The sequence below is a fragment of the Lepisosteus platostomus genome, chromosome 6, assembly GCF_059453375.1.
Source record: "Lepisosteus platostomus isolate fLepPlt1 chromosome 6, fLepPlt1.hap1, whole genome shotgun sequence".
Classification (NCBI taxonomy): Eukaryota; Metazoa; Chordata; class Actinopteri; order Semionotiformes; family Lepisosteidae; genus Lepisosteus; species Lepisosteus platostomus.
The window spans coordinates 1,352,249-1,367,237 of record NC_142616.1 but is presented as its reverse complement, the minus strand read 5'-3'; the positions used below and the strand labels follow the sequence as shown (position 1 = coordinate 1,367,237).

The 14,989-nt window shown below is 56.9% G+C and overlaps 1 protein-coding gene and 2 long non-coding RNA genes across 4 annotated transcripts in view; 1 reads left to right on the top strand and 2 right to left on the bottom strand.

Moving 5' to 3' along the window:
* Positions 1-743: 743 nt before the first annotated feature.
* LOC148659546 (uncharacterized) lies at positions 744-2,147 on the bottom strand. The gene is made up of 2 exons (XR_015939719.1): positions 1,431-2,147; positions 744-1,260 (listed from the first exon to the last, which is right to left on the bottom strand). It is a non-coding gene; the product is annotated as an uncharacterized LOC148659546 (long non-coding RNA).
* On the top strand, positions 1,108-2,747 carry LOC148659545 (uncharacterized). Of its 2 annotated transcripts, XR_015939722.1 has the most exons (6): positions 1,189-1,289; positions 1,614-1,726; positions 1,857-2,073; positions 2,131-2,250; positions 2,531-2,587; positions 2,644-2,747. It is a non-coding gene; the product is annotated as an uncharacterized LOC148659545 (long non-coding RNA). The 2 variants fall into 2 exon arrangements; XR_015939721.1 differs by lacking the exons at positions 1,614-1,726; positions 1,857-2,073 and having other exon boundaries at positions 1,108-1,232; positions 2,154-2,250; positions 2,548-2,587; positions 2,644-2,745.
* The window catches only part of ppp1cab (protein phosphatase 1, catalytic subunit, alpha isozyme b), a 26,904-nt gene continuing 14,142 nt past the window's right edge, over positions 2,228-14,989 (bottom strand). The window contains exons 4-7 of the mRNA XM_088637304.1: positions 13,188-13,292; positions 12,109-12,332; positions 9,048-9,182; positions 2,228-4,618 (exon numbers count right to left, since the gene is read on the bottom strand). Coding sequence (XP_088493430.1) covers positions 4,505-4,618; positions 9,048-9,182; positions 12,109-12,332; positions 13,188-13,292 — 578 coding nt within the window. The 3' untranslated portion in view covers positions 2,228-4,504. The remainder of the gene's footprint in view (positions 4,619-9,047; positions 9,183-12,108; positions 12,333-13,187; positions 13,293-14,989) is intronic.

The following is a 14,989-nucleotide window of genomic DNA, read 5'->3' as shown; positions in this document are numbered from 1 at the left end:
TACACACAGTGACCTTCCTCACGAACCCCGACTGTCTCACACACGCAGTGACCTTCCTCACGAACCCCGACTGTCTCACACACAGACTGACCTTCCCTATAGGAGCTCCATACCACTCTCTCAGGCTCTGCGTTGTACAGGGATGGGTGAGTTGATCCCAGACGTGCTCAGTGGTGTGTGTGTGTGTGTGTGTGTGTGTGTGTGTGTGTGTGTGTGTGTGTGTGTGTGTGTGTGTGTGTGTGACTGGTCAGGCCCTGACTCTCTCAGGCTCTGTGTTGTACAGGGATGGGTGAGTTGATCCCAGACGTGCTCAGTGGGGTGTGTGTGTGACTGGTCAGGCCCTGACTCTCTCAAGCTCTGTGTTGTACAGGGATGGGTGAGTTGATCCCAGACGTGCTCAGTGGGGTGTGTGTGTGTGTGACTGGTCAGGCCCTGACTCTCTCAGGCTCTGTGTTGTACAGGGATGGGTGAGTTGATCCCAGACGTGCTCAGTGGGGTGTGTGTGTGTGTGACTGGTCAGGCCCTGACTCTCTCAGGCTCTGTGTTGTACAGGGATGGGCGAGTTGATCCCAGACGTGCTCAGTGGGGTGTGTGTGTGTGTGACTGGTCAGGCCCTGACTCTCTCAGGCTCTGTGTTGTACAGGGATGGGCGAGTTGATCCCAGACGTGCTCAGACGAGAGGGACACTGTATAGACACACTCACACCTGGAGTACCAACACACACAAAGTAATAAGACATGCCTTTGTACAAATACACTATTGATTTTATTTCCTACCTAGTAACAGAGAGACAGATCAGTGATTTGTCAAAAAATACATAAAAAATAAAAACAGCATTTTGTTTCTGATTCTACCCAGCAACAGTGCTTGGGGAGGTCCCTGATTGGTTCACAAAAAGAAATCAGAATTAAACCCAACATTGCATCTGACATTGTGTACTAAAATTCCCCTACTTCTCTCTGTCAGGTAAAAAGAGGAAAAAAAAACTGAATTGTTGAATCTAAAAAATAAAAATAAAAAAGTCACATTGGATCGCGCCCGTCGGGTCTGGCTGGTGAAAATGAGTTAAAAACCGGTGTCGATGGTGCTGACCCGGCCCGTATCGGTGCTGGTGTTGTGACCGCTTAGGAGCAGCGCAGCGGGATCAGAGCTGTACCGCTGTCCCGCTCAACTGGGCAGCGGGCCTGGGACACAGCACGTCTGCAACAGGTCCGCTCGCTGTCCCGTACAGGCGCCGGAGTCTTACAGGCACCGGAGTCCTACAGGCGCCGCCTGCTGTCCCGTACAGGTGTCTGAGTCCTACAGGCGCCGCCCACTGTACTGTACAGGTGTCGGAGTCCTACAGTCGCTGGAGTCCTACAGGCGCTGCCCACTGTACTGTACAGGTGTCGGAGTCCGACAGTCGCCAAGTCCTACAGGCGCCGCCCACTGTACTGTACAGGCGCCGGAGTCCTACAGGCGCCGGAGTCCTACAGGCGCCGCCCACTGTACTGTACAGGTGTCGGAGTCCTACAGGCGCCGGAGTCCTACAGGCGCCGCCCACTGTACTGTACAGGCGCCGGAGTCCTACAGTCGCTGGAGTCCTACAGGCGCCGCCCACTGTACTGTACAGGCGCCGGAGTCCTACAGTCGCCAAGTCCTACAGGCGCTGCCCACTGTACTGTACAGGTGTCGGAGTCCTACAGTCGCTGGAGTCCTACAGGCGCCGCCCACTGTACTGTACAGGTGTCGGAGTCCTACAGTCGCCGGAGTCCTACAGGCGCCGCCCACTGTACTGTACAGGCGCCGGAGTCCTACAATCGCCAAGTCCTACAGGCGCCGCCCACTGTACTGTACAGGTGTCGGAGTCCTACAGTCGCCGGAGTCCTACAGGCGCTGCCCACAGTACTGTACAGGTGTCGGAGTCCTACAGTCGCTGGAGTCCTACAGGCGCTGCCCACTGTACTGTACAGGTGTCGGAGTCCTACAGTCGCTGGAGTCCTACAGGCGCCGCCCACTGTACTGTACAGGCGCCAGAGTCCTACAGGCGCCGCCCACTGTACTGTACAGGCGCCGCCCACAGTACTGTACAGGCGCCGGAGTCCTACAGTCGCTGGAGTCCTACAGGCGCCGCCCACTGTACTGTACAGGCGCCGCCCACAGTACTGTACAGGCGCCGGAGTCCTACAGGCGCCGCCTACTGTACTGTACAGGCGCCAGAGTCCTACAGTCGCTGGAGTCCTACAGGCGCTGCCCACTGTACTGTACAGGTGTCGGAGTCCTACAGTCGCCAAGTCCTACAGGCGCCGCCCACTGTACTGTACAGGTGTCGGAGTCCTACAGTCGCCAAGTCCTACAGGCGCTGCCCACTGTACTGTACAGGTGTCGGAGTCCTACAGTCGCCAAGTCCTACAGGCGCCGCCCACTGTACTGTACAGGTGTCGGAGTCCTACAGTCGCCAAGTCCTACAGGCGCCGCCCACTGTACTGTACAGGTGTCGGAGTCCTACAGTCGCCAAGTCCTACAGGCGCTGCCCACTGTACTGTACAGGCGCAGGAGTCCTACAGGCGCCGGAGTCCTACAGGCGCCGCCCACTGTACTGTACAGGTGTCGGAGTCCTACAGTCGCCAAGTCCTACAGGCGCTGCCCACTGTACTGTACAGGCGCCGGAGTCCTACAGTCGCCGGAGTCCTACAGGCGCTGCCCACTGTACTGTACAGGTATCGGAGTCCTACAGTCGCTGGAGTCCTACAGGCGCTGCCCACTGTACTGTACAGGCGCCGGGGTCCTACAGTCGCTGGAGTCCTACAGGCGCCGCCCACTGTACTGTACAGGCGCCGGGGTCCTACAGTCGCTGGAGTCCTACAGGCGCCGCCCACTGTACTGTACAGGCGCCAGAGTCCTACAGTCGCTGCCCACTGTACTGTACAGGCGCCGGAGTCCTACAGGCGCCGCCCACTGTACTGTACAGGCGCCAGAGTCCTACAGTCGCTGCCCACTGTACTGTACAGGCGCCGGAGTCCTACAGGCGCCGCCCACTGTACTGTACAGGCGCCGGAGTCCTACAGGCTCTGGAGTCCTACAGGAGCCGCCCACTGTACTGTACAGGCGCCGGAGTCCTACAGTAACCAGGCGCTAGTGTACTGTATGATATAATTATTACTGAGATAAGCCAGTGACTGAGGTATTGGACAACAGAGGCTGTAAACAGTGAGACAGCAGGGGGCAGTGTACTTCTGTAGGAGACAGTGCAGGCTGTAAACAGTGAGACAGCAGGGGACAGTGTACTTCTGTAGGAGACAGTGCAGGCTGTAAACAGTGAGACAGCAGGGGACAGTGTACTGCTGTAGGGGACAGTGCAGGCTGTAAACAGTGAGACAGCAGGGGGCAGTGTACTGCTGTAGGGGACAGTGCAGGCTGTAAACAGCGAGACAGCAGGGGGACAGTGTACTGCAGTAGGGGACAGTGATCTAGTGCTGGTGTGTCCACAGGGTCTCTCTGTAGTGCTGGTGGATCACGGGCTCTGCACAACAGCGCAGCCCTGTGGCAGGGTACAGTGAACCAGCCCAGTCAGCCTGCAGGGGACAGACCCAGTCAGACAGCGCGGGGGCCGAGGGGGGGGCGGGTCGCCAGGGGAAACGTGTGAACTGGCACAGCCAGCCATTGGAGGGGGGGGGGCATTCCCCCACCTGATTGGCTGAGCCCATCACAGGCCCCGCCCTTCCCCACACGATGGACAGGGATGCTACCCTATAAGGGCCCAGACAGAGGTACAGAGTACTGCCCCGAGGGAGGGTCGCCGTCCCACCCAGGGAGCCCACACAGCGATCAGCGACCCCTGGCCCCTCAGAGCCGCTGCAGGAGCGGAGGTCAGCACACACACAGCAGGAAGGGGCGTGGTCACATGTAGAGGGGGAGTGGTCCCATCGTGAGGGCGGGGCCGAGGAGAAAGGGGTGTGGTCACATGTAGAGGGGGGGTGGCCACACCGCGAGGGCAGGGCCAAGGGGAAAGGGGTGGGGCATGTCCAGGAGGGGTGTGGCCACAACATGAGGGCGGAGCCAGGGGAGAAAGGGGGTGTGGTCAGTCCAGAAGGGGTGTGGCCACACGTAGAGGGGGAGAGGTCACACTATGAGGGCGGGGCCAGGGGGAAAGGGGTGTTGTCTGTCCAGAAGGGGTGTGGCCACACAGTGAGGGCGGGGCCAGGGGAGAAAGGGGTGTGGTCACACAGTGAGGGCGGGGCCAGGGGAGAAAGGGGTGGGCCCCCCACCCTGCTGTGAAGGAGCTGCGGTCCAGGAGCTCCACGCCTCAGGTCTACAGGTCCCACGGCCCCCACACAGGTGGTCCGGTCTCGTCAGAGGGCACCCAAACGGGCCACACGGTCCGGCCGGGTCAGGAGGGCGGCCCACGAGCTTCCGAGGGTCCGATCGGCGAACCGCCCTCCCCCCTCTGCCCCTGGGGCGACACCGGCCGGCGGGAGAGAGAGACGGAGGGGCAGGGAGGTAGAGGAGGGGGGGCAGCGGGTGCTATTTCTTGGCTTTGGCCTTCGCTGAATTCCGTGGCGGAGTGACGGGGCGACCCGAACCCACCCCACCCCCTCCTCCATAGGAGAAGAGCTTCTTATCCGCAGGCTTGAGTATCTGAGAGAGAGAGAGAGAGAGAGGGGTTAATACACACACTGACTGACACTCCAGTACATTAACACTGCACTGAGAGAGAGAGAGGGGTTAATACACACACTGACTGGACACTCCAGTACATTAACACTGCACTGAGAGAGAGAGGGGTTCATACAGACACACTGACTGGACACTCCAGTACATTAACACTGCACTGAGAGAGAGAGGGGTTCATACACACACACTGACTGGACACTCCAGTACATTAACACTGCACTGAGAGAGAGGGGTTCATACAGACACACTGACTGACACTCCAGTACATTAACACTGCACTGAGAGAGAGAGAGGGGTTAATACAGACACACTGACTGGACACTCCAGTACATTAACACTGCACTGAGAGAGAGAGGGGTCAATACAGACACACTGACTGGACACTCCAGTACATTAACACTGCACTGAGAGAGAGAGGGGTTAATACACACACTGACTGGACACTCCAGTACATTAACACTGCACTGAGAGAGAGAGAGGGGTTAATACAGACACACTGACTGGACACTCCAGTACATTAACACTGCACTGAGAGAGAGAGGGGTTCATACACACACTGACTGGACACTCCAGTACATTAACACTGCACTGAGAGAGAGAGAGGGGTTAATACAGACACACTGACTGGACACTCCAGTACATTAACACTGCACTGAGAGAGAGAGGGGTTAATACACACACACTGACTGGACACTCCAGTACATTAACACTGCACTGAGAGAGAGAGGGGTTAATACACACACACTGACTGGACACTCCAGTACATTAACACTGCACTGAGAGAGAGAGGGGTTCATACACACACTGACTGGACACTCCAGTACATTAACACTGCACTGAGAGAGAGAGAGGGGTTAATACAGACACACTGACTGGACACTCCAGTACATTAACACTGCACTGAGAGAGAGAGGGGTTAATACAGACACACTGACTGGACACTCCAGTACATTAACACTGCTCTGAGAGAGAGAGGGGTTAATACACACACCCTGACTGGACACTCCAGTACATTAACACTGCACTGAGAGAGAGGGGTTAATACAGACACACTGACTGGACACTCCAGTACATTAACACTGCACTGAGAGAGAGGGGTTAATACAGACACACTGACTGGACACTCCAGTACATTAACACTGCACTGAGAGAGGGGGGTTAATACAGACACACTGACTGGACACTCCAGTACATTAACACTGCACTGAGAGAGAGAGGGGTTAATACAGACACACTGACTGGACACTCCAGTACATTAACACTGCACTGAGAGTGAGAGAGGGGTTCATACAGACACACTGACTGGACACTCCAGTACATTAACACTGCACTGAGAGAGAGGGGTTAATACAGACACACTGACTGGACACTCCAGTACATTAACACTGCACTGAGAGAGAGAGGGGGGTTAATACAGACACACTGACTGGACACTCCAGTACATTAACACTGCACTGAGAGAGAGAGGGGTTCATACAGACACACTGACTGGACACTCCAGTACATTAACACTGCACTGAGAGAGAGAGGGGTTCATACACACACACTGACTGGACACTCCAGTACATTAACACTGCACTGAGAGAGAGAGGGGTCAATACAGACACACTGACTGGACACTCCAGTACATTAACACTGCACTGAGAGAGAGAGAGGGGTTAATACACACACACTGACTGGACACTCCAGTACATTAACACTGCACTGAGAGAGAGGGGTTCATACAGACACACTGACTGACACTCCAGTACATTAACACTGCACTGAGAGAGAGAGAGGGGTTCATACAGACACACTGACTGGACACTCCAGTACATTAACACTGCACTGAGAGAGAGAGAGGGGTTAATACACACACTGACTGGACACTCCAGTACATTAACACTGCACTGAGAGAGAGAGAGGGGTTAATACAGACACACTGACTGGACACTCCAGTACATTAACACTGCACTGAGAGAGAGGGGTTAATACAGACACCCTGACTGGACACTCCAGTACATTAACACTGCACTGAGAGAGAGGGGTTAATACAGACACACTGACTGGACACTCCAGTACATTAACACTGCACTGAGAGAGAGAGGGGTTAATACACACACACTGACTGGACACTCCAGTACATTAACACTGCACTGAGAGAGAGAGGGGTTAATACACACACACTGACTGGACACTCCAGTACATTAACACTGCACTGAGAGAGAGAGGGGTTCATACACACACTGACTGGACACTCCAGTACATTAACACTGCACTGAGAGAGAGAGAGGGGTTAATACAGACACACTGACTGGACACTCCAGTACATTAACACTGCACTGAGAGAGAGAGGGGTTAATACAGACACACTGACTGGACACTCCAGTACATTAACACTGCTCTGAGAGAGAGAGAGGGGTTAATACAGACACACTGACTGGACACTCCAGTACATTAACACTGCACTGAGAGAGAGAGGGGTTAATACAGACACACTGACTGGACACTCCAGTACATTAACACTGCTCTGAGAGAGAGAGGGGTTAATACACACACCCTGACTGGACACTCCAGTACATTAACACTGCACTGAGAGAGAGGGGTTAATACAGACACCCTGACTGGACACTCCAGTACATTAACACTGCACTGAGAGAGAGGGGTTAATACAGACACACTGACTGGACACTCCAGTACATTAACACTGCACTGAGAGAGAGAGGGGTTCATACACACACCCCGACTGGACACTCCAGTACATTAACACTGCACTGAGAGAGAGAGGGGTTAATACACACACACACTGACTGGACACTCCAGTACATTAACACTGCACTGAGAGAGAGAGGGGTTAATACAGACACACTGACTGGACACTCCAGTACATTAACACTGCACTGAGAGAGAGAGGGGTTAATACAGACACACTGACTGGACACTCCAGTACATTAACACTGCACTGAGAGTGAGAGAGGGGTTCATACAGACACACTGACTGGACACTCCATTACATTAACACTGCACTGAGAGAGAGAGGGGTTCATACAGACACACTGACTGGACACTCCAGTACATTAACACTGCACTGAGAGAGAGAGGGGTTAATACACACACTGACTGGACACTCCAGTACATTAACACTGCACTGAGAGAGAGAGGGGTTCATACAGACACACTGACTGGACACTCCAGTACATTAACACTGCACTGAGAGAGAGAGGGGTTAATACACACACACTGACTGGACACTCCAGTACATGAACACTGCACTGAGAGAGAGAGGGGTTAATACAGACACACTGACTGGACACTCCAGTACATGAACACTGCACTGAGAGAGAGAGGGGTTAATACACACACACTGACTGGACACTCCAGTACATGAACACTGCACTGAGAGAGAGAGGGGTTAATACACACACACTGACTGGACACTCCAGTACATGAACACTGCACTGAGAGAGAGTGGGGTTCATACAGACACACTGACTGGACACTCCAGTACATTAACACTGCACTGAGAGAGAGGGGGGTTCATACAGACACACTGACTGGACACTCCAGTACATTAACACTGCACTGAGAGAGAGAGGGGTTAATACACACACACTGACTGGACACTCCAGTACATTAACACTGCACTGAGAGAGAGAGGGGTTCATACACACACACTGACTGGACACTCCAGTACATTAACACTGCACTGAGAGAGAGAGGGATTAATACAGACACACTGACTGGACACTCCAGTACATTAACACTGCACTGAGAGAGAGAGGGGTTAATACAGACACACTGACTGGACACTCCAGTACATTTACACTGCACTGAGAGAGAGGGGTTAATACAGACACACTGACTGGACACTCCAGTACATTAACACTGCACTGAGAGAGAGGGGGGTTCATACAGACACACTGACTGGACACTCCAGTACATTAACACTGCACTGAGAGAGAGAGGGGTTAATACACACACACTGACTGGACACTCCAGTACATTAACACTGCACTGAGAGAGAGAGGGGTTAATACAGACACACTGACTGACACTCCAGTACATTAACACTGCACTGAGAGAGAGGGGTTAATACAGACACACTGACTGGACACTCCAGTACATTAACATTGCACTGAGAGAGAGGGGTTCATACACACACACTGACTGGACACTCCAGTACATTAACACTGCACTGAGAGAGAGGGGTTAATACAGACACACTGACTGGACACTCCAGTACATTAACACTGCACTGAGAGAGAGAGGGGTTAATACAGACACACTGACTGGACACTCCAGTACATTTACACTGCACTGAGAGAGAGGGGTTAATACAGACACACTGACTGGACACTCCAGTACATTAACACTGCACTGAGAGAGAGAGGGGTTAATACAGACATTTACACACCTGGAAGGAGCACATCAGTGTCTCATCCACACTCATCATGGCTCCTGCGTTGTCAAACTCTCCACAGTAGTTTGGAGCTGAAAACAGAGTGACCAGCTGTCTCTTCGCAAAGAATTCGTAGCCGTCTTCCACCACCTGAGAGCAAACACACACACAGACACAGGGTCTATAGAGGTCTGTACCTTCACCAGCTGAGAGCACACACACACACACACACACACAGGGTCTATAGAGGCCTGTACCTCCACCAGCTGAGAGCACACACAGACACACACACGGTCTGTAGAGGCCTGTACCTCCACCAGCTGAGAACACACACACACAGACACACACACAGACACAGGGTCTACAGGGATTTGTACCTACACCAGCTGAGAGCGCACGCACACACACCAGGTGTTCAGTCACCTGGTGCGCGCTGCAGAGGAGCCCTGTGTCTAAAGGGGTATACAGGGTGTGTTCAGTCACCTGGTGCGCTCTGCAGATGAGGTCCTGTGTCTACAGGGGTCTATAGGGTGTGTTCAGGCCCAGGCGGTGTTCAGTCACCTGGTGCGCTCTGCAGATGAGGTCCTGTGTCTACAGGGGTCTATAGGGTGTGTTCAGGCCCAGGCGGTGTTCAGTCACCTGGTGTGCTCTGCAGATGAGGTCCTGTGTCTACCGGGGTCTATAGGGTGTGTTCAGCCCCAGGCAGTGTTCAGTTACCTGGTGCGCTCTGCAGAGGAGCCCTGTGTCTATAGGGGTGTACAGGGTGTGTTCAGTCACCTGGTGCGCTCTGCAGAGGAGCCCTGTGTCTATAGGGGTGTACAGGGTGTGTTCAGTCACCCGGTGCGCCCTGCACTTGAGGTCCTGTGTCTACAGGGGTGTACAGGGTGTGTTCAGTCACCCGGTGCGCCCTGCAGATGAGGTCCTGTGTCTACAGGGGTGTACAGGGTGTGTTCAGTCACCCGGTGCGCCCTGCAGATGAGGTCCTGTGTCTACAGGGGTGTACAGGGTGTGTTCAGTCACCCGGTGCGCCCTGCAGATGAGGTCCTGTGTCTACAGGGGTGTACGGGGTGTGTTCAGTCACCCGGTGCGCCCTGCAGATGAGCTCCTGTGTCTACAGGGGTGTACGGGGTGTGTTCAGTCACCCGGTGCGCCCTGCAGATGAGCTCCTGTGTCTACAGGGGTGTACGGGGTGTGTTCAGTCACCCGGTGCGCCCTGCAGATGAGCTCCTGTGTCTACAGGGGTATACGGGGTGTGTTCAGTCACCCGGTGCGCCCTGCAGATGAGCTCCTGTGTCTACAGGGGTGTACGGGGTGTGTTCAGTCACCCGGTGCGCCCTGCAGATGAGCTCCTGTGTCTACAGGGGTGTACGGGGTGTGTTCAGTCACCCGGTGCGCCCTGCAGATGAGCTCCTGTGTCTACAGGGGTGTGTTCAGTCACCCGGTGCGCCCTGCAGATGAGGTCCTGTGTCTACAGGGGTGTACGGGGTGTGTTCAGTCACCCGGTGCGCCCTGCAGATGAGGTCCTGTGTCTACAGGGGTGTGTTCAGTCACCCGGTGCGCCCTGCAGATGAGGTCCTGTGTCTACAGGGGTGTACGGGGTGTGTTCAGTCACCCGGTGCGCCCTGCAGTTGAGGTCCTGTGTCTACAGGGGTGTACGGGGTGTGTTCAGTCACCCGGTGCGCCCTGCAGATGAGCTCCTGTGTCTACAGGGGTGTACGGGGTGTGTTCAGTCACCCGGTGCGCCCTGCAGATGAGCTCCTGTGTCTACAGGGGTGTACGGGGTGTGTTCAGTCACCCGGTGCGCCCTGCAGATGAGCTCCTGTGTCTACAGGGGTGTACGGGGTGTGTTCAGTCACCCGGTGCGCCCTGCAGATGAGCTCCTGTGTCTACAGGGGTGTACGGGGTGTGTTCAGTCACCCGGTGCGCCCTGCAGATGAGCTCCTGTGTCTACAGGGGTGTACGGGGTGTGTTCAGTCACCCGGTGCGCCCTGCAGATGAGCTCCTGTGTCTACAGGGGTGTACGGGGTGTGTTCAGTCACCCGGTGCGCCCTGCAGATGAGGTCCTGTGTCTACAGGGGTGTACGGGGTGTGTTCAGTCACCCGGTGCGCCCTGCAGATGAGGTCCTGTGTCTACAGGGGTGTACGGGGTGTGTTCAGTCACCCGGTGCGCCCTGCAGATGAGGTCCTGTGTCTACAGGGGTGTACGGGGTGTGTTCAGTCACCCGGTGCGCCCTGCAGATGAGCTCCTGTGTCTACAGGGGTGTACGGGGTGTGTTCAGTCACCTGGTGCGCCCTGCAGATGAGCTCCTGTGTCTACAGGGGTGTACGGGGTGTGTTCAGTCACCTGGTGCGCCCTGCAGATGAGCTCCTGTGTCTACAGGGGTGTACGGGGTGTGTTCAGTCACCTGGTGCGCCCTGCAGATGAGCTCCTGTGTCTACAGGGGTGTACGGGGTGTGTTCAGTCACCTGGTGCGCCCTGCAGATGAGGTCCTGTGTCTACAGGGGTGTACGGGGTGTGTTCAGTCACCTGGTGCGCCCTGCAGATGAGCTCCTGTGTCTACAGGGGTGTACGGGGTGTGTTCAGTCACCTGGTGCGCCCTGCAGATGAGCTCCTGTGTCTACAGGGGTGTACAGGGTGTGTTCAGTCACCTGGTGCGCCCTGCAGATGAGGTCCTGTGTCTACAGGGGTGTACAGGGTGTGTTCAGTCACCTGGTGCGCCCTGCAGATGAGGTCCTGTGTCTACAGGGGTGTACAGGGTGTGTTCAGTCACCTGGTGCGCCCTGCAGATGAGGTCCTGTGTCTACAGGGGTGTACAGGGTGTGTTCAGTCACCTGGTGCGCCCTGCAGATGAGGTCCTGTGTCTACAGGGGTGTACAGGGTGTGTTCAGTCACCTGGTGCGCCCTGCAGATGAGGTCCTGTGTCTACAGGGGTGTACGGGGTGTGTTCAGTCACCTGGTGCGCCCTGCAGATGAGGTCCTGTGTCTACAGGGGTGTACGGGGTGTGTTCAGTCACCCGGTGCGCCCTGCAGATGAGGTCCTGTGTCTACAGGGGTGTACGGGGTGTGTTCAGTCACCTGGTGCGCCCTGCAGATGAGGTCCATGTCGTGTTTGTGCAGGAACTTCGCCACCACGTCGGCCCCGAAGGTGAAGGAGACGCCCCGGTCGTTCTCGCCCCAGCCCAGCACGTCCTTGTCTGGGTCGGCCCACAGCAGGTCACACAGCAGGCCCTGGTCCGGCACGTCCGTGGGGCGCATGACCCGCCGGACCTGCTCCATCGACTGCAGGTCCGGAGACAGGCCTGCGCCGCAGAGAGAGGGAGAGACGGGTCAGGAGAGAGGGAGAGGGGGAGAGAGAGAGAGAGAGAGAGAGAGAGAGAGAGAGAGAGAGAGAGAGAGGTCAGGAGAGAGGGAGAGACGGGTCAGGAGAGAGGGAGAGAGAGAGAGAGAGAGAGAGGGACAGGTCAGGAGAGAGGGAGAGAGAGAGAGAGAGAGAGAGAGAGAGAGAGAGAGGGAGAGAGAGAGAGAGAGAGGTCAGGAGAGAGGGAGAGGGAGAGGGACAGGTCAGGAGAGAGGGAGAGAGACAGGTCAGGAGAGAGGGAGAGAGAGAGAGGGACAGGTCAGGAGAGAGGGAGAGAGAGAGAGGGACAGGTCAGGAGAGAGGGAGAGAGAGAGAGAGACAAGCATGTGCCAGAGAGAGGGACAGACGGGTCAGGAGAGAGAGAGAGAGAGGCCTGCGCCGGACAGAGGGACAGACGGGTCAGGAGAGAGAGACAGACGGGTCAGGAGAGAGAGAGAGAGGCCTGCGCCGGACAGAGGGACAGACGGGTCAGGAGAGAGGGACAGACGGGTCAGGAGAGAGGGAGAGAGAGAGAGAGGGACAGGTCAGGAGAGAGGGAGAGAGAGAGAGAGAGAGAGAGAGAGAGGGAGACAGGTCAGGAGAGAGGGAGAGAGAGAGAGAGACAAGCATGTGCCAGAGAGAGGGACAGACGGGTCAGGAGAGAGAGAGAGAGAGGCCTGCGCCGGACAGAGGGACAGACGGGTCAGGAGAGAGGGACAGACGGGTCAGGAGAGAGAGAGAGAGGCCTGCGCCGGACAGAGGGACAGACGGGTCAGGAGAGAGAGACAGACAGGTGAAGAGAGGGGCGGGCACTGACCCCCGTGGCAGCAGAAGATCTTCTCGTCCACGATGGCGGCGACAGGCAGACAGTTGAAGCAGTCGGTGAAGGTCTTCCACAGCTTGATGTTGTAGCGCCGCTTGCCTGAGGAGCGACACAGGGCTCGAGCATGAGACCCCCTCTCTCACACACACACCCCTCCTGACAGCACCCCCTCACACACCCCCACTCCTGACAGCACCCCCTCACACACACACACCCCTCCTGACAGCACCCCCTCACACACACACACCCCCCTCCTGACAGCACCCCCTCACACACACACACCCCTCCTGACAGCACCCCCTCTCACACACACACACACACCCCTCCTGACAGCACCCCCTCACACACCCCCACTCCTGACAGCACCCCCTCACACACACACCCCCCTCCTGACAGCACCCCCTCACACACACACCCCCCTCCTGACAGCACCCCCTCACACACACACACCCCCCTCCTGACAGCACCCCCTCTCTCACACACACACCCCCCTCCTGACAGCACCCCCTCTCTCACACACACACACCCCTCCTGACAGCACCCCCTCACACACACACCCCTCCTGACAGCACCCCCTCACACACACACACCCCTCCTGACAGCACCCCCTCTCACACACACCCCTCCTGACAGCACCCCCTCACACACACACACACACCCCTCCTGACAGCACCCCCTCACACACACACACACACCCCTCCTGACAGCACCCCCTCACACACACACACACACCCCTCCTGACAGCACCCCCTCACACACACACACCCCCCTCCTGACAGCACCCCCTCACACACACACACCCCCCTCCTGACAGCACCCCCTCTCACACACACACCCCTCCTGACAGCACCCCCTCTCACACACACACCCCTCCTGACAGCACCCCCTCACACACACACACCCCTCCTGACAGCACCCCCCCTCACACACACACACCCCCCTCCTGACAGCACCCCCTCACACACACACCCCTCCTGACAGCACCCCCTCTCACACACACACCCCTCCTGACAGCACCCCCTCTCACACACACACCCCTCCTGACAGCACCCCCTCACACACACACACACCCCTCCTGACAGCACCCCCTCACACACACACACCCCTCCTGACAGCACCCCCTCACACACACACACACCCCTCCTGACAGCACCCCCTCACACACACACACACCCCTCCTGACAGCACCCCCTCACACACACACCCCCCTCCTGACAGCACCCCCTCACACACACACCCCCCTCCTGACAGCACCCCCTCACACACACACCCCCCTCCTGACAGCACCCCCTCACACACACACCCCCCTCCTGACAGCACCCCCTCACACACACACACACCCCTCCTGACAGCACCCCCTCACACACACACACCCCCCCTGACAGCACCCCCCCTCACACACACACACACCCCTCCTGACAGCACCCCCTCTCACACACACCCCCCTCCTGACAGCACCCCCTCACACACACACACACCCCTCCTGACAGCACCCCCTCACACACACACACCCCCCTCCTGACAGCACCCCCTCTCACACACACACACACACCCCTCCTGACAGCACCCCCTCACACACACCCCCCTCCTGACAGCACCCCCTCTCACACACACACCCCTCCTGACAGCACCCCCTCTCACACACACACACCCCTCCTGACAGCACCCCCTCACACACACCCCCCCCTCCTGACAGCACCCCCTCTCACACACACACCCCTCCTGACAGCACCCCCTCACACACACACACCCCTCCTGACAGCACCCCCTCACACACACACACCCCTCCTGACAGC